Source organism: Procambarus clarkii, chromosome 68 (genome assembly GCF_040958095.1).
Source record: "Procambarus clarkii isolate CNS0578487 chromosome 68, FALCON_Pclarkii_2.0, whole genome shotgun sequence".
Taxonomy (NCBI): Eukaryota; Metazoa; Arthropoda; class Malacostraca; order Decapoda; family Cambaridae; genus Procambarus; species Procambarus clarkii.
In genome coordinates, this window is record NC_091217.1 from 5,496,794 (window position 1) to 5,516,999 (window position 20,206).

Sequence of the window (20,206 nt, forward strand, 5' to 3'; positions counted from 1 at the left end):
AGCCTTAAATATCTCACGAGAAACCTCACAATAAAATAGCAACAATATATATATATATATATATATATATATATATATATATATATATATATATATATATATATATATATATATATATATATATATATATTTTAAATGTTTCCTTAAAGTTGTTTTACAATAATTAAATTGTTCACATGGACTTAGACAATAATTATTTTTTCACACAAGACGGAGATTTAATAGAGGAATACAGATGTGCCGAGCAGGTGGCGGAGACCCCCAGCCATGATGCTGTGGTTGCCAGCTTACAGTAACGGCAGAAAACCATCTGGCGCTAAGGCGGTTCCACCACCTAGCTGGGAGATAGTGGGGGGGGGGACTGTATAACCAGCTGTCACGGTACTCATGAGGGGACAATGATGAGCAGGTGGTGGCGGAGGGAGCCAGCTGGGGCAGGAGGGTCCCCCACTGAACAGAACCCTCAGGTCCAAGTTTCTCGATGACAGACACAATCTCCAGTGGGTAGGTGAGTGCCCGGCCAGCACGCTGCTCATGTTACGCACACACACCGCTTGCCCTCCCAGCATTTTGCTCATGTTGCACAAACTATCTCTCTACATTCCTTTTTTAAGCCTGTACAGTTGTATTTTCTATCTTTGATACCTTAACACCTGTTATCCTAAGCATAATATTGATATTCTAATTGTTTATTCTTTGTTTTGAATGAGCACAACATATGAGGACATAGATGAGGGTAGTAAGTACTCTGGCCAGAGTATTTGGTACAGGGCATCATGCCCTATAATAGGGGGAGGGGATGGGCAGAGGAACAATCTTGCTCAACAGAGGCCAGAAGAGGTACAGGACAGGCATCCCCTGAGGCCAACTGTGAGCCGCCTTGTTCATACTGGCCCCAACCCCCCTCTTCAGCTTATATATATACATATATATATATATATATATATATATATATATATATATATATATATATATATATATATATAATGTATAGCTAATTTTGTTCTGTTAATGAAGTGCCTATACACTAATAGCATGTAGCTAAAGGTGCTATGTTCTTAAAAATTTGTGAGCAGTAAGTAAGAATACATAAGCGATACACTTTCTTGTGAAAATATCTTTATATTGGTTAATGCGGTGGACTGTCTTTAATCGCAGCTCTTAAAGAGGCATTAACTAGGCGATTAACGATACCACAGGTTGCACAAGCTCTTAAGAGGTGTGTGTTATCTGGGTGTAAGTGTTGGTGATGAGACTTATCTCTGACACGTTCAAATCTGGTTATCACCATATTCAAGATGATATCTTAACTTCCTGTTGGAAGTATGTCAGTATTGCCAATGTTTTTTGTTTTAAACGGAGCACACAATTGCTAGTTTCTCTTACCTAACTCTGCACAGTATTAATCATGATCAAGTTATTGACAAATTTGGCACTCTCAGGGTGTGTATTACATACGTGACTACAGCCACTGCCACACGTCACTGGTATTCCGTTCTTCAATAATAATAATAACAATAATAATAATATTATTATTATTATAACAAATACAGATCTAATTACAGTGGAAAGCCAGTAATTACGCCCAGCGCTTCAGGTAGTTTTTTTTATTATTATTATTTTCTACCACAGACGTGGCCACACAGTTACAATGCTAACCAGCATATATACATTTTCTTCTGTCCTCCATGGACAGGGTTAGAGATGTGTTAAACATATAGTTCAAGGGTTTATTGAACACTCAACCACAGAAGGTGATTCGGTGCTTCTAAAATGCTAAGCTAACCTACATACGTAAATACATAGATACACAGATTTACGTATGCCCTACATAAAGTGTTCGATGTGTCTTTTACATAGTGTCATTAATGTGCATTTACAAAGGTGAAATGTAATTCTGATCAGCTTCCATATATACTTTATACACATACATATTCAGGTAGTGTGTGATAGGTCTACTGGCTGAAGGAGTGGCTCACTCACTCACCGGAATGAGTGTGGAGTCGGGAGAGACTTATCTGGTTTCTTCTGACCTCATCTGCTCAGATAAAATTAACAGCCGTACCAAGAAACAGAAGTTTAGTTTTCCCAGTAGCCTTCAAACTAGCCAGAAAGGTCTGCCAATATCTAATTTTTCCTTTACAATCATGCACGCTCTCTCTTATCCTCTGTTCTGCCCAAATTTCTACCCTTCCAATGCCATAGTTTATTCGTTCCTGAAGTTTACATTCACTTTCAACAAGAGTTAAGTGATCCGAAATGCTATCCCAGGTTCTCTTCAGCATAGAGGCCCCCCTGTGGCAAGACTCGTGATCCTTCTCATGGGGTTATGAATTAATAAGCATCTGTTCCGTCCTGCCGTACTGGTGAAGGTAAACAATCAGTTGGTGAAGCATCGTAGCGAAAGCGTGTTTACAAACACTGAAGCGTAAACATGGGTTAACCTGCACTCTCGCACTCGGAATGAGAGCCCGAGTTTACCTTAGGTCAGGGGGGCCGAGGGGGAAGCTAATCTTTGTTTGATAAATATCCTTAACTCTTATTTATATTCTATAATAAGTTCGGTTTTTATTATTTAATCTCTTATTTATTACTTTCCAATTACATAATTATTGTTATTATTATTATTATTATTATTATTACTACTACTACTTGTTAGATACTTATAGTTGGTGACAGTTAGAATTGCCTATTTTTCTTACAGTTGTCTATGGGAGTGTGGGTATGCTTGTAATTGATTGGATAAGATCTGCCAATTAACCATTCAATTACGATAAGTTTGAATTGTTCCAGTGATTGTAAGTTCTCTGGTTGGTACTATAAATCTAACTATCTCTGTCCTAAACCTAATTATATGTCCTAAATCTAACTATATTTTTCCTTAGCCTAACTATATCTGTCCTAAACCTAACTGTATTTGGACTAAATTTAACTATATCTGTCCTAAGTCTTACTTCAGTATATTTGTCCTAACCCTAAATTAAATCTGGTCCCTCAAGGTTGACTCTGCTTCCCAACGAACATGTCATATATTACTGGGGGTAGAAATAGCCTAAGCTACTCCATCCCTTTGAGATGTATTTCTTTCTTATTTCAATAAACATACTTGAACTTGATGTCATATATTTCAGCCCATCCTCCTGTTTTGGTAGCACGCATAGCGTTTCGGCCAGGTCTTTTATCCTATTTTTTCCAGGATTACGACCCGCCAAATCGTGTAACAACCAGGCACCTATTCACTACTGGGTGAACAGAGGCGTACAGTTAAGGATTGGCCTCCAGTCAATCCTTCCCGGAGGATACAAATCCAGGGGAAAGCGTTCGCGAAGCGCCGTGCGAGTGCTTTACCACTGCACCACGGTCATATCCATTCAGCCACCAACTGTACATAATACAGAAGTATATAATATATATATATATATATATATATATATATATATATATATATATATATATATATATATATATATATATATATATATATATATATATATATATATATATATATATATATATATATATATATATATATATATATAATTAGAAAATCAGAAAACTCCAGGAGCAAGGTGCACTTTTAGGCCTTACCCTGAACTCTTCTAAATGTGAAATTATGTTTCAACCAGGCCATCATAGAGGAAATAGGTGTTCTGCCAAATATCCATATAACTAAACCTGAAGACAGTACACTCCTAGGTCCCCCCCTTCTCCCTGGGGTTGAAAGCCATCGAGGAGGTTCTTGATAAGAAAATCGCCAACCTTAAGAGGATGGATGGGATGATTGAGGATACTGATGCTCATGACGCACTTTACCTCATCACCAGATGTCTGTCCCTCCCCAGGTTAACCTACTTTCTGAAGTGTTCACCATCCTACAGTAGCCAAAAACTAGGCGAGTATGATCTGTTACTGAAAACAATTTTAGAAAAAGCCCTCAACCTCTCTCTCGATGACCTACAGTGGAAACAAGCCTCTCTTCCCGTAAGACTTGGGGGGCCTCGGAGTTCGAACAGCAACGCAAATCGCTGTACCAGCAGGCCCATCCCCTCAACCACCACCCTCAAAAGCCCACGAGTAATCCAGCTGGGATGGCCTCATTGTAGACCAAGTTGCTGCAGAGTGCCTGGGTGCTGCAACAACCCAACAACACAACACGACATTGCTCGCCTCACAGCAGTAGCAGCCCCACATACAGGGGGAGGGGGCTGCTTGTTAGCAACCCTAATGTCGGCGACTGGCACACGTCTCACAGTCTCACACAACACACTCCCTCCGAATTGCTGTGGCTCTCCACCTTGCTGCCCCAATCCACACCAAATATAGGTGTTTGCGGCGAGGTGGTGGCCACCAGGTACGGCAACCATGGCCTACTCTGTCAAACCACAGGGGGATGGCGCTCGAGGCACAGTGAAGTTAATATCAATAGGAACCTTACCACAGCTGGATATCCAGCTGAGAGAGAGCCCTGTTACCTAACGCCCTGTAACTCTGCTGCTCTTATTGGTCGACCAGATGGTATCACAGTGAACCCCTGGAAGAATGGCAAGCATTTGGTATGGGACTACACGTGTGTATCAATCCAGGCTAACACATACTTTGACTTCAGTGTTGCACAACCAGGTGGGGCTGCCACTCACAGGGAATCAGCCAAATCCCGTAAGTACAGAAAACTGGATCACCACTACAATTTTGTCCCTATTGCTTCTGAAACACTCGGCGCCTGGGGTAAGAGTGCCACCAGTTTTTTTTTTAAATGAACTGGGTTCTAGGCTAATTGAAACAACACGAGACCCCTAGAAGTACAAGCTATCTTTTCCAGTGCCACAAAAAATTATATATTTATATATATATTTATATATTTATATATATATATTATATATATAATCCCGACAAAACGAATTATAATTAACTGTGAATATGTTGACCAAACCACACACTAGAAAGTGAAGGGACGACGACGTTTCGGTCCGTCCTGGACCATTCTCAAAGGAAGGTAGGGATACAAATAGCCTAAGCTACTTCATCCCTTTGGGATGCATTTTCTTGTCTCATTAAACATACTTGAACTTGAACTTGTGTATGGTAATAAGCTATGTAACTAGCTCATCAACTCTTTAATTTCCTTAGTTAACCGATTACACATTTTATTCTTTATACTCAATTAGTATTAAGTTTTAGTCATTAATGTTTTTCCTGCCCGAAACGCTTTGCGTAATAATGGCTTTAGGCATTGTATGTACTAGCTCCATCTATATATCAATCAAATTATGTAAAATCTTTTGTATGTATGTACCTTACCTGAATAAACATTTTATTTTTTTATTTTATTATTGGGGGTTCAGTCCCTGAGCCCATTATGTGCCTCAGTAACCTTTTCCACCACCGTTCACCGCCTGGGTATAATTCAGGGCATAATAAATGAACTAAACTGGAATTGAGCCCCATGTACAGATAATGTCAGACCTGTATGCCGATTCCTTAATAATTTGAATACATTTTCGATTATAATAATAATATATATAATTGAAGTTATCATAATTATGTGTTGTATGTGAACTTTGAAGTAAAGTTTGTTGGCACTTAGGCTATAAGCAGGAGGCACGTATAATAAAAACAACACAAAACAGTGATATTGGAATAGAACAACACGAATTATCAGAACAACACCTCGGTGCTACACAGTAATAAGGTACAGTTTATCCTTTAACACACTGAACCATTTTCTATGAGAGTAATTGCCTCCAGGCACATCACCCCCGTGACCCACGCGCAGAACTTATCACCCGCCGCCACAAGGTCGAGAATGCTGCTGGAGACTAACGACTGTCGCCCGTACAGGCGTGAGCAGCAGGGGCTCAACATTTCTCCCTCCAGGTGAGCCACACAGGTAAACACAACGAAAGCTGGAGTGTGCTCCGAGAGAGCGAATGAGTGGAGGCCTGTTGTGATGTTTCCTCCTTGTTTCGTGATAATAATACGTGTAGCCATGTGATTCTGGAACAACATAGTGGGAGGAAATCGAGGTAAGTATCTGGGCGGCCTTAAAATGGTGCTATGTGTCTTGGGAACTTGTCGATACAAGTGAAAATAATCGGTTGCTTACTGCTGCTTTCCTGTGCTGTAAAACCCGTTGGGTTGAAAATGATATTTAATATTGAGATTGCTAATTGTTTTTTTTTTATCTATGATAAATATACGGCGCTTAGTATATTACGTGTAAGTGATGTGGTATAATAGGTTCAGCTCAGTAACCCGGGATAATAATTGCTTCATCAGAATGGTGCAGCGGACCCCGGGGTCAAGGTGATGGTCCAGCTCTTTCTTCGAAAGGAGTTTTGTCGGCGCTCTCTGCCGCTCAGGAAAGGTTAGTGTACCCTGGCTTTGCTACTCTGGAAAGGTTCATGTTATAAGGATTTTGCTGCTCGGGAAACGTTGGTGTACTTTGGGCTTGCTGCTTGAGTTTGCTTTTCTGGAAATGTTAGTGTACGGAATGTTTGCTGCTCGGAAAATGTTAGTCTAAACAGGGTTTGCTTCTCTGGAAATGTTAGTTTACTGAAAATTTGGTGCTCGAAATTTGTTATTACACACAGGGTTTGCCTCGATCTGGACAGGGTTGTCGACACAGAGTTTGTTGCTGTAGACAGGCTAAGCCTACTCAGTGATTGCTTCTTGAGGATATTATGTTTCCGAAGGGCTTCTTGCTCGGTAAAGATTATTATATTTAAGGTTTGTCTGTCAGGAATGATTAGGTGTATATTCCATTGGTTCTGAGAGAGTTTACAGAGCAAAGGTTTACTTTGCAGGTTTAGTTCTTCAGGGAGATTTAGGTTAATTCTAGTGACTAGTTTTTGGTTCCTGAGAAAGGTTAGTATACATTGTTAATAAAATGTTTACTGAGAAGACTAGATAACAATTTCAAAGTATATTTAACCATAGCGTTTTTCTTAAGACCAACTTTATACGGTGTTTTCCCTCCAGGAAAAGCTAGTTAACTTTGTGTTTTATCTCCCATTTGACTGTTTATTTGATCAGTAATGTTTAGTTTAGTGTATTTTAATCAAAAAGATTAGTCAAGGTTAGACTACGTGCTGTTTGCTACCAGGAGTTTGATGTTTATATATCATGGTGAGTTAGGCTACGTAGTGTTTACTTTTCAAGTGAAGTTATACATTTACTTCTCAGGGGTTAGACTATGTGAATATTTACAACTCAGGAGTTTGGCTACTTGGTGTTCCTAAGCTTTTCTATTTATAGTTTATAATAAATATAAGAGTTAGGTTATGTGATGTTTACTTTTCAGGAGTTTGGCTACATAGTTCTGATAGTAATGCAATGTGATATCCTGACCCTCTTCCAAGGGCTACATAGTCGTAACGGCCTGGTGCTTTCCCCTGATAGTTCCCTTCCCTTCTCTGTATTTAGTTTAGGTTATGATGTTTATGTCTTACCATGTTAATAAGATAGGTTACGAGATATTCATTTGTTAGGTGCTAGGCTACGTGGTGTGTATTTTTTTCCAGGGGGAACTATATAACTTTATGGTTGCTTTGCAGAAATTATAGGCTACGATATGATTGCTTTCCACGAAAAAGTTTTCTAACCGAGTTCATATATAGTGGTGCTGGCAAGGCTCAGTCTGGGAGGATAGTGAGTATAGCGTGTATAACTAGGTTGCAAACAACAACAATCGATTATATTGACCCAGCAGGCGCCAGATACATATTTCCCATATTCCCCCTTACTCTACTGGGAAGGGCAACAGTGCAGTTCAATTTACGTGGCAATTATGAATTAGTTTATACTAATCGATTCCTTATTTATTGGTGATTAACTATATATAGATTTAAGTGTTTCATGAAGCCTCTCTCAATTTGTAATCTTGTTTTGTATTTTGTAAACTCTAAAAAGGGGACCATGTATATTACCTATAATGTTTAGTAACTTGGACGTTAGAAAGAACTTTTTCAGTGTCAGTAGTTAACAGATGAAATGCATTTGGCAGTAATGTGGTGGAGGCAGACTCCATACACTTTCAAATGTAGATATGATAGAGCCCAGTAGGCTCCGGAGTCTGTTCACCAGTTTATTGACAGTCGAGAGGAGGGACCAAAGAGCCAGATCTCAACCCCCGCAAGGACAACTAGGCGAGTACACACACACACACATAAGGGTAAAAGGGGGAAACTGAGTACCCAAATGAGCCATACGGACATTAGAAAGCGTTTTTAGTATTGGGGGGATGGGGGAGAAAGAAGGCGGACTAGTGTAGAGTAGCAAGCGGAGTACCCCAGTGATCGGTGCTGGGACCCATGCTATTTCTCATTTATGTTAATGACCTAACCATAGGAGTAGAAGCCTGTGTATTAATGTTTGCGGATAATGCAGAGTTAATGAGAAGAGTAGAAACAGATGATTGTAAGATGCTCAAAGATGACTGTACTAAGTTGCAGAGTTGGTTCGAGAGATAGCTATTAGAGTTCAATACAACCGTGTGTAGGTTGATGGAATTGGGAACAGGTGCCATGGAGGCCGAATGTTATATTATTATATACACAGTCCAGCCAGCATAAACCTTGCCGGGGACCCGGTAAAGTAACCTCACCGAAAAATCCATCCACGGCCTTATAAAGTCAAGCTCATAATATAGTGTCTGCTTTTCCAATTGTGTCTCCAGTTGCACAATTGCATGTAGGATACTGTGCCAAAGACTGACACAAAAAATACTCAGCATACCCACCTTTCTTTGTCTTGTCTGATCTTTATTGCTCGTCATACAATTCTACTTGGTGATAAGATTTTCTGCCTGTGGACCTATATATTGTTATAAAAAAAAACTTATTTATATTTACGTAGGGTGAGATACATGTGTATTTGTGTAAAGATTTTACAATTAATGTCAAGGGGCACAAATGTTCTTGTTTGATAGTTCGCATAAACGAGAAAGTAATCAGCAAATCTACAAGTGTCAAACGATGTTTTTGGGGTTGATGGCAAGAATCACTAGGTGTTGGAGGTGATCAATATTTGTGGCCGAGGGCGTGACGGTATGTATGGGGAGGGAGTGTGTATGGGGAGGGGGTGGGTGTATGGGGAGGGTGGGGCGGGGAATGAGAGCGAGGCTACTGGCGCCTGTACTCCCTCACTAGTGAGTAGGGGGATAGGGGAAGTTGGTCTCTGCTGCCTCATAATCGGAAAATCCCTGAACTGTATGTTTGACAAATCTCTCACCCTGTCCATGGAGGACAGAAGAAAATGTATATATGTGGTTAGCATTGTAAATGTGTGGCCACGTCTGTGGTAAAAACTAATCGGAAAGGGTGGGAGAGACTGCCGAGAATAAATTGACATGATTATTGTTTATCGCTCTTGTCGTCTATATCTAACAATGACTCACCAGTGAACACTTCAATTGTAAACTCGGTAGACTAATGGTATCGTACAGTCGAAGACCAGAAGCCTAATTAGGCTTATTCAGGTCCCTCTTAGCCAATGACTGATCTTTCCCAGGATGCAACCCATAATAGTTGTCTAACTCCCTGGTACCTGTTTATTGCTACGTGAACAGAGGCATCATGCGAAAGTAATCGTTTGCCCAAAGGTTATGCAGCTGGAATTGAACTAAACTCTTTCGGGTGTGACATCGACTGCGCTGATTATCACGCCACAAGACCCAATTATCAATGAATTTATACCAAATAATATATATTTTCAACTTATTTCATAAAGTACATATAGACAATATGGCTGGAATGTCCAAAATATATACTGTTGTACCCCCAAAAACCTATTTTGTACTATTGCAATTCTAAAGGGCACAGCAAAAACTGAAACAGCCTAACCAAAGACCTAACCAAACCTGTCTTAGGGCTATATAAGCAAGCTTAGGCCTAAATTATTCTTATAAATAATTTAGCACATATGCACTATACTAGGCCCAGAAAGAGTTTGGTTTGGCTGTTGCCTTCTCTCTCGGCCCATTCTACAAAGTTTTGTTACAAATAAATCCTTCCTTACTAACCTGCTCACATTTTTTGAAGCTGTAACCAGCTATTCAAACAAAAGACTTCCAGTAAACGTAGTATTCATGGACTTCTTTAAAAACTTTTGATAAGGTACCACATGAAAGACTGGCGAGGAAATTACAATCACCTGGAATAAACGGTAAAATACTAGAATGGATAAAAAATGTTAAAACAATGGAAGCAAAGGGTCTTCCTGAATGGAAATTAATCTGACTGGAAAAAATGTGGCGAGTGAAGTACCGCGACGTTCCATCTTGAAGCCAACCTTTTTTGTTATATGCATCAGCGATGTAGACGAGAACATTGCAAACCACATTAAATGTGCACATGACGCTAAGATCTCTGGTAAAGTAGGAAGCAAAAATTATACTGAGGCTTTACATGAACTCTACTAATGGTCAGACTATTGGCAAATACTTTTCAATATTGAAAAATGCAGAACTCTACATGTGTTGCATAACACGGCTCATCATATCTATCATATCATTGCCCGCCCTCTGACCAAATCCATAATTACCACGAGAAACCACTTTCCCTTTCAAACCACCTGGATAGTTATCTAAATATTTGTGATTGAAAGCATATTACGGTTCCAGTAATAATCTACTTGTAAACTGGCAAGTGAATCTTTGTCCTAAACATAGATTATTCTCGAGTTATATATTTAATCTATTATAAATCGTTGGTTTAAAATATAAAAATTATATGCTGAAAACGTTTTTTGAAGAATTTTATTTTCTGTAAACGGAATTATCGGGTACACTTAAATAGTTTTCAAATTCATAATTTGCATTATCGTCACTAACACACTGAATTAAGGTAACCAAATGTAATGAAACCTAACCTAATAGTAAAGTATCCTTAACCAAACCTTACCATGGATAGAGAGTAGATAATGGTACTAATTATGTAGTCGTTCTCAATCAATTCCCTTGAGCAGATCTCCTTCCCGAGGACATGAAGAAAATTACCTAGAAGTTTTGATCCACCAGTCATTGAAAATTGCTTAACAAGTAGCAGGTATAATAATAACAAAGAAATCCTAAGTATAATCAAATGAACCTTTGACTTCAAGGAGGAGAAAAAAAAAAGAGAGATTTGTGGTTATTCAACTATACAAGTCTCAAGTTCTCCCCCCACCCATATGGACTGCTGTATCCCAGCATGGAGACCCCACTTTCAAAATTACATATCAGAAAGAAAGTACGACACAGCTACAAAAAACCATCTCAGAACTAAGTCAACTCTTTATACCAGGAATAGGTGAAGGCCACAGGATCAACACCACTACACACCGGGCATGACAGGGCTGATGTCATCGACACCTTTAAAATACTAAACAAGTCTGAGGATATTTACCCAGACCACTTTTTTTAATGGTATCGGTAGCACAATCGGGTTCGTTCTCGACTCATAGTCGAGAATTCCTGGTCCGAATCCCGGACGGGACTAAAATGGTTGGGCGCATTTCCTATCACCTAATGCATCTGTTCACCTAGTAGTAAGTCGGTACCCAGGAGTTAGTCAGCTAATTGAGGGGTAGCATCTTTGGGTTGGTACAATGCTTCAAGAGTACTGATGTACAATACTTCAGGAGGACTGGTGTATGATACTTCACAAGTACAGACAATGATTGTTCTCTGTACGAGCACGAACCTCGTTCCACTTTTGATCGTTGATTTCTGTCGAAATTTTATATAATGGGTACAAATGATGGTAGACGACAGTAATACAAGCTAGTACGTCGTGAAGCCTACAGCTAGTGTATCAGCAGACATTATAATTCCTTCCCCTTGGGCGGACGCAGGAGAAGCTTGGCCTCTGTTTGCAGATTGTGTACTCACCTAATTGTGCTTGCGGGGCTTGAGCTTCGGCTTTTTTTTTCCCTCGGCCTCAATCAACTGCATATGGAGTCGGCCTTCATCTCTTCATTGTTTAGTGCATTTGTTACAGCCAGCTTGGGCCAGTAACCGGGTTCTTTTCTGTTAATGTCTTATAACCACTTCTTTATCCTACCCAAAGTCGATTGTAAGATTTCAAGAACTGACGGTGGCAAGGAACAGTGTAAGGAATAAAAGGGGGATAAACAATACGCAATTACACCTTCTCCAATATATTATCACCACCAATATATATTATATCCCTAAGTATAACTATACATATTTACACTGTGTCGCTTTCACTCAGGACACTCGATAGATCAGCAGTTCATCAAGCCCCGGCGAGTCCATTATCTTCACATATACATTGTCCACGCTCAGTGGTAATCACCGGCGAGTTCACCTTCCACAACATGGGCCAGTCCATACATTGTATCATCACGATGTCCCAATACCCCACATCCGCTCTCCAGAAACACACTGGCAGAGGGCTTCAGCCACAAGCTGACAGGGGTCTCAAGTAATCACGTACAGGGGTACCTAACACCCTGGCAGAAGTCTCTAGCAACACACTAGCAGCACTTCTCAACAGACGCACTATTGTCGTCTCGTAACTCTTCTTGGCCAAATCCCGGGTACGTCGGTCCATACAACACTGCATAAATGCAGTAGCTAATACATTGCTACTACCGACAACGGCTACTGTGTCCTCTCACAGGACCAGCTTAAGAGCTTTGGACTGCCAAAGGTGAACTGTCCTCCTCAGCGCAATCGCCTCCTTACGTCACCTCTTTGAACATAAAACGTCATTAGCTAGACAGACAGTATACTCATCTCCCCCCCATGCTGGGTACTGAGATGGAGACTCAGTCACCAGAAGAACTGGATACAGTATACTGGGCGACCTTAGGATAACACCCTTCCACCGGGAATTGAAATTGTAATTGCTTTTACAACCTACATGGCGTTGATATCTTTACGCCACCCACCAGAGGTCATCATCATCGACCTCACCTTCTAACTGAGGTATGAAACAGGAGCCTTTTACCGACGCCACACCATCGCCAACAGATGGTGTTGTCTGCATCTCCCCTAATACATGGAAGTTGGAGTGTATGTCCATAGATGGCGCCAAAATCGCCACCCCACACTCCGGCAACGGTGTCGATACCGTAACAACATTACATTTATTTACTAATCTAACACTGGCAAAAATGTTTTTACTGATTTTGTTGCTGATTTGGGTACTTAAATTTCCACTTGTGATCCCTTGTATTGCCTATTCCAAATAATGTATTCCCTTGTTCGTGTATTGCTTATTCCAAATAATGACATTGTCTGATTTTATTTTGCTGCCCTTCTCACAAGTCGAGCCTGGCCTCGGGCCAGGCTTGGGGAGTAGAAGAACTCCCAAAACCCCTATCAAGCAGGTATCAAATCCCCTGAGAATTGTATATGTTCTAATAATGTCTTCCCTAACTTTTCTATCTTCCAATGACGTGAGGTTAAATTCCTTAAGGGTGGTAGCCTGTGACTAATGTGAGAGAATATACGCCCACCAGGTCCAGAAGTCCTTTGATAGTGTTCTCAGCTCCTCAGGTGGGCGTGTGAGGTCCTTGGATAGTGTTCTCAGCTCCTCAGGTGGGCGTGTGAGGTCCTTGGATAGTGTTCTCAGCTCCTCAGGTGGGCGTGTGAGGTCCTTGGATAGTGTTCTCAGCTCCTCAGGTGGGCGTGTGAGGTCCTTGGATAGTGTTCTCAGCTCCTCAGGTGGGCGTGTGAGGTCCTTGGAGAGTGTTCTCAGCTCCTCAGGTGGGCGTGTGAGGTCCTTGGACAGTGTTCTCAGCTCCTCGGGTGGACCGTGGCTAATGTAAAGGGCCCATTCCTAACACTTCTCAGCTCCGCAGGTGGGCGTGGGGCGAAATGGGCATGTGTGTTGACTGGTGGTGGTGGTGTGCGAGACCTGGACGCCTGCCTCGCGCCGCACCCCTCTCTATTCTCCTGGCCACCGTCCTCACCCTCATCTCCCTCCTCTTCCTCCTCAACGCTAAAGGTGTGTATAAAAACTTTATGTAGCTTATCTTCGTAAGTGAAGAATATCAGTATATTCCTCTTGGTATGTATTACTCAATCCAATAAAAACAACAGACGCCTAGTGTCATTACTGCTCGGCTTAGCCTCTGTTATAAGGAGCTCTGAAAAATGTAATTACCTGCCGGTGTAGATCTGACGCAAACTGTACCAGCAAAATTATTCGCACACTCTGCATGGCCATGTAAATGAATGTGAACAAAAATCATAAATTTAGAGATAGCTATCATGAATGTTCAATGAAATGCATGCAGATGAGTGTAACCTTTCTACCACTGCCCATCTAAGTTGCGTGATAAACACCTTAATTTTGTATGCAACGAACTCAACTAACAAAAGGTAACACAGCAGTTGGTTTGATAGATTTTACATAGAGCACTTGGAGAGATTAAGGAGTTTAAAATAGTAAAATAAATTTTAGGCTTGTGCTAAAAATTTGCTGATATTGTTATAGGTGTTACTAGATGACACCGGTCAACCCAGCGGTTCCCGGGTTGACCGGTGCCTGTTTTGCATGTCATTATCTGAAATCTGTAATTTTATGAACATATGATGAGAGTAATTCATTTCTACCGACTTTGTGAAGAATTCAATTGGAGTTGGCTCCCCCTTCAAGGAAAACAATGGGGCCGACCCCGACCAGCTTATCCACCCACCCACTCAAGTTACCTTGCAAAGTTTAATGAAACTATCCCCAAGCGTCTGGTCTCCAAACTTCGACAGACATTTTATTTTATAAATATAGATATATGTTTTTGAAAAATCACACTGCTTATATCATATATTTATTTCCCTTAAGGTCTGATATTTGATACAAACAAGGAAATTGTTCGTTCATATTTTATTCGTGAACTTTTGATGTGTTGAGAAAAATGAAAACATATAAAAACAGTATTTTTATTTACTATATTTAATTTAGTTAAATGTTGAATAGAAAGACTAACGATTTTATACAATTCTTGGTGTTAAATGTACATTTTTTCAATGGCACTAACACGTTCAGCGTTTGCCGGCAAGTCTTGCATGGCATTACATAATTTGTTGAAGTATACACTGAGAATTTACAGGGATTTGTAAGCTGCAAGAAGTGCAGTCATGTTTTAAACGAATAAACAACTAGTGAAGATATAGATTGCAATGAAAAATTATTTTGATAGAGACATATTTATAGTAACCTACCTAGGCTATGTAGTATGTGGTGAACTGGTAGGACAAAGTCAATTTGGGGAAAATGTGACTTTAAGTTTTCATTGTTCTGCGTTCAATTTTACCATCCGTTTGTGCTAAATTAATGCGACAAAACATGCCTTAAATTCTAAGTAATGACTGTAGAAACTAGTGGAATTAACTGCTAGCCTCAAATATGGCACGTGTATGTTAAACACGTTACTCGATCAGTCAGGTTAAGCACCGATGGTTCTGGTGAGTAACTGGTTGGGTAATCCCACGCATAGTTTCGCATTTGGTTATCAAAAGTTCGATTAGCACAACAGGCTTCAATGGGAAACCGTTGTGACATTACGCTCAAATTTCTAACTATCCCCCTAATAATTGTCATACTCTATGAAGAAAAAAAGAAAATTTCTACATTGAAAGGGTAAACTTAGATAATTATTTGTATCGTTTCAACACATTTAAATTTGTTTGGTTTCGCATTATTGTAGTATAAGTCTACATTATAATGTAGTTCTACATTATTCAGTAGAAGCCTCAATAAATTATTGTGTGTTCGGTAGCACTCCTTATACCATGTCGTGATCCAGTCGCTAGCGTGTGTGTGTCGGAACACCCACCGGATAGGTTCGAACCCTCATCGCGACTGATACGGATTTTCTCATTATTATTATTATCATTATCATCATTATTATTATTATAATGCGTGGACGGATGCCGCCACGAACAAGAGGTCTATATTTGTAAAAGAATTGACAGCCATTCTTTAGTACGTTGATCAGAAATATTCAGTATAACTCAAGAAGTGCTACAAGGGTAAGGTTGATTTGAAAATTAACATTCGACTTATTATTGCTAATGTTGTTAAACATGTAATCGTGACTCCCAGAACCTGTTAACAATGGCACTTATCTATTTCTACACTCCTTAACTGATGCGCAAATTCTCGTGTGATAGTTTCTCTACATGTGCAATTACTGCATGGTACACCTGGGGGTAATAAGTTGTAAATCAACCAATGGAAAGTACTCTATTTAATTGTCAAGGCGTAACTCTGGGTGACGATACTTTAAGGGAAGTCAATTATTTTTCTATTGGAACTGAATTTCACAACAATTTTCAAGTTGGCAAGATAAACATTTGCCAGCGTGTTATGTAACATGGGTTAGCTTGCAGGCGATGAGTCACAATAACGTGGCAGAAGAATATTGACCAGACCACACACTAGAAGGTGAAGGGACGACGACGTTTCGGTCCGTCCTGGACAATCGACTTGAGAATGGTCCACGACGGACTAAAACGTCGTCGTCCCTTCACCTTCTAGTGTGTAGTCTGGTCAACATGTGTTAGCTTATCAGTACAAACTGTGCAGTGACACTTTTTTCTAACTGATGTCTGTGCTGGTGTTGGCTTGGCAGCACTGAACCGGCGCGCCTCCCCGCGTCAGGCGCTGGAACTGGAGGACCACGACCTGGAAGGTGCGCCCCAGCACCACCCGGACCTCGTCGCCTACATTAGGCAGCTCCACCTGCTGCCTCCCGCCGCAGGACCATACAAGCTGCACAACACCAACACCACTGACTTCTCACAGAACGGCCAGAGTTCGGAGGTGGCGAAGATCCTCAAAGGCAAGGTAAGGAGAGGGCAGTCAGGGAAGGAATAGGTTGTTGGTAAAGCGTTCGTCCTGTCGATGATGGTAAGTAGTCGGTTCAGGCCCAAGAAGGCAATAGTTATGATATACTTTCGGTCTTCTTGTTTTCTTCGGTAGAGTTTAAAATGTACAGTCTTAATTCTTAGGTAAGGCGGGGACAGGACTTATTACGATATATATCATTAAAATAGCTATTCAGCTCGTTATCTTTTAATCAGTAAATTAAGCAAGCAATTCAGTAGCTCGCCAATCAGATAATCAATAATATATTCAGTGAAGTATGCAGTAAACATTCTTCGTGTGACTCCCAACGTTGGATGTCTCCCCGCAGCGCGGAGGGTTCTTCCTGGAGGCAGGCGCCTACAACGGAGAGGAGCTGAGCAACACCTTGTACCTGGAGCGGGAGCTGGGGTGGCGGGGCCTGCTGGTGGAGCCCGACCCATGGAACTTCTGGGCACTTCGCCAGAGAGGCAGAAAAGCCCACTCCATCCACGCCTGTCTCTCGCCCAGCCCGTTTCCCAGAGAGGTCACGTTCAAGTGAGTGGTAGCAGTAGTAGTGTACCTCTTGTTCACACCTCATCATAGTTTTACTTCTGTTTTGAAGTTATATTTCTTAAATATAAAGTTAATACATGTTTTCGTGTAGTTTTGTGCACTCCTGCACATGAGGATTTAGCGAACACACCGCCCACTATTGTGTAATGTGAACAACCCCGCAGCCTTTGTAATAAAGAGTTGGGGAGAATGGACTAAGGGCCATCATCCTACGTTCCTTCCCGCCGTGGCCTCAATTGGCTTCGGATCTGGGGCCATGTCTGTTCAGGCTTCAGAAGGTAAAGACAGGCTTTTACGACTATGTGGAATGTGAAAGGAACGAAGGAAGCTGAAAGTGGGTAAAGCTTTTAATAAGGGGAAAAATTTGATGTTAGCTTATGAATGTTGTAAATTGCCTAGCTAAACGATTATTGGGGTTCAGTTCCTGAGCCCAGTATGTGCTTCTGTGACTTTTTCACTACCATTCACGTGATGGGTATGAGGTGCATAATAAATGATCTAAATATAAAATAACTAGATATCCGACAATTGGAAGAAGCTGGGGCTAAATCCAGGGACTATAACTGCTCTGAACACTTTTAGATAATGTATACACACAACACATAGCCAGACGTGAACACAGATATAACTTCTACCATTCTGTGATGGTAGAAGTTTTTCTGTATAGGTTTTTCTGTAACCTCGCGTGAGAACTGCACTTCTCATCGATCTGTGTCCATCCACAGGCAGAGCGATACCATGGGCCACATCGTGAGCCATCATGAACACAAGGAACATGGTATCTACGCCAGAGTCAAGTGCTTCCCTCTCTACTCTCTACTGCTTGCTGTCAACGCTACCCGCCTCGACTTCTTGTCCCTCGATGTGGAGGGAGCAGAACTGCAGGTTGGTGCTACTTGGCAGTGTTGTGGTGAGAGAGTGTGTGGTGGTGAGGGAGTGTGTGGTGGTGAGGGAGGGTGTGGTGGTGAGAGAGTGTGTGGTGGTGAGGGAGAGTGTGGTGGTGAGGGAGGGTGTGGTGGTGAGGGAGGGTTAAGAGTGTGTGCCAGTGGGGAAAGGGGGAATTTATGATGATAATGATAGGTGGTTCAGTCTTTTAACACTGGCTTACCGTATTGACAGCCAGCATGTATTGTATGGAGTTCATTTCGTAGTATGAAATTTTGAAGTATGAATTGCCAGGGTTGCTTATTGGGAAATGCATCGTGTAGCCAAAGCTATACGGGGCTTGTAGCAGGCGTGCATTTTGACAAGTGCAAATTTTTGGTCTTTGAAGTTTTAAAACTTAGGTGCATTGTTTACTTCTTAAATACTTAAAAGTGATGTGCATTAATATTAGTGCCTTTTGTCATGAGACGTGAAGGATTTATGTGACACTGAGAGTACTTTATGGGAAGTTGACTGTGACGTGCAGGATGTCGCAGTGTTTGAGACCGTACTTTAATGTGTACAGCGACGAGATGGTCGCTATAGATAGTAAAAGCCCTGATGACCAGACCACACACTAGAATGTGAAGGGACGACGACGTTTCGGTCCGTCCTGGACCATTATCAAGTCGATTGTCGATCAAGACACAATCGACTTGATAATGGTCCAGGACGGACCAAAACGTCGTCGTCCCTTCACATTCTAGTGTGTGGTCTGGTCATCCTTTAGCCCCGTTATTGTGACTCATCGCCTGCATAGTAAAAGCCCTGTTCTCTCTCTCTCTCCCTCCCTGGTTTTAATGTGACCGCAGGTGCTAAAGACAGTACCATGGGAGAGCGTGAGGATCGAGGTGGTGTGTGTGGAGTACCGTCACGTGCCTGAGGGCAGCCAAGCCCTCATTACCTTCCTGCAAGAGCGAGGCTACACCTTATCCTCGTCCCTCGGCGATGACTTCATCTTCATCAGGAAGGGCCTCTTGGAACGACCCAGCCAAGGAAGTTTATAGGGAAGTTGGAGTATAGTATAGGGGGATATAGATATACCTTTTTTTTTATTCACAATATCCGTTGTTAGAATTACACAAAAAAAGACTTTCGGAATTTGTTTCCTTTTGGTAAGGCTTATGGGGTTTTATTTCTCTTTTTATATACCTGTGAGCTATTATTGCTCTTATTACTCAAATTTGTCCTTTTGATTTTTAAGCTTTTATATAAACGACAAGGTGTTATATTATTTATATATGTAAGATTCACCTTTGAAATCTGGGTACATTCCTTTGCCAGTAAATATTTTTCTTGTTAAAAAGCTATTGATGCATAATGTGATAGTTAAAATATTGTAACCAATGGTTTCAATGCTGATTCTCCGACAGGCAATTAATAGGAATAATTATGCTGCCAAAGTTAGTGATATCAAATATTGATAATTGTTCCGTAGGAATTTTATTATAAAAAACGAAATGTTTGCCAAAATTTTTTGTTCGGGAAACTTGGTTTGGTCATAATATTATTTAGCAATGGAGAAACGCTTATAATCAGAAATTTTTGTTAAAGTTACTTTACCATAGTTCTAAGCTTATCAGTTAATTAGACCACATTGTACAAGCTAAGTGATTATGTTTTACAAATGTTTTATTGTCATTAATATGTTTTATATACAATAAAAGTTTTTCTCTTTGTAGTGTTTTATTCTGTATTTCTATGTGGTTTAAATCAATCTTATTTAGCGTTCCACATCCAGGACTCGCTAAACACGCCATGGTATTCTTCTGTTTTAACATAAAAAACTTCTGAAACAACAACATAACTTTTGTTGTTGGTTCACGAATTGCTGTAATATATTAATCTAAAAATAAGGTTTACATTTTAAACACATAGTATAAGTGTAAATAATTTTGCCATCTAAGGAATGA

General features: G+C 40.7%; 1 protein-coding gene across 2 annotated transcripts; it reads left to right on the forward strand.

Moving 5' to 3' along the window:
- The first annotated feature begins 5,865 nt into the window (after positions 1–5,865).
- Positions 5,866–19,970, forward strand: LOC123774785 (protein Star). 2 transcript variants are annotated; one of them, XM_045769393.2, is made up of 7 exons: positions 5,866–6,023; positions 6,277–6,364; positions 13,799–13,952; positions 16,582–16,796; positions 17,146–17,351; positions 18,095–18,254; positions 19,106–19,970. In XM_045769393.2, the coding sequence occupies exons 3-7, from the start codon at positions 13,823–13,825 to the stop codon at positions 19,298–19,300; spliced, it is 906 nt and encodes a 301-aa protein (XP_045625349.1). In that variant the 5' UTR covers positions 5,866–6,023; positions 6,277–6,364; positions 13,799–13,822; the 3' UTR covers positions 19,301–19,970. The 2 variants fall into 2 exon arrangements, with proteins under 2 accessions (XP_045625349.1, XP_045625348.1); XM_045769392.2 differs by having other exon boundaries at positions 13,807–13,952.
- Positions 19,971–20,206: the final 236 nt, after the last annotated feature.

Coding starts and splice junctions, on each gene's coding strand:
- LOC123774785 (XM_045769393.2), top strand. CDS start 13,823: ATGGGCATGTGTGTTGACTGGTGGTGGTGGTGTGCGAGACCTGGACGC. Junction 13,953..16,581: donor CTTCCTCCTCAACGCTAAAG/GTGTGTATAAAA, acceptor TTGGCTTGGCAG/CACTGAACCGGCGCGCCTCC. Junction 18,255..19,105: donor TGGAGGGAGCAGAACTGCAG/GTTGGTGCTACT, acceptor ATGTGACCGCAG/GTGCTAAAGACAGTACCATG.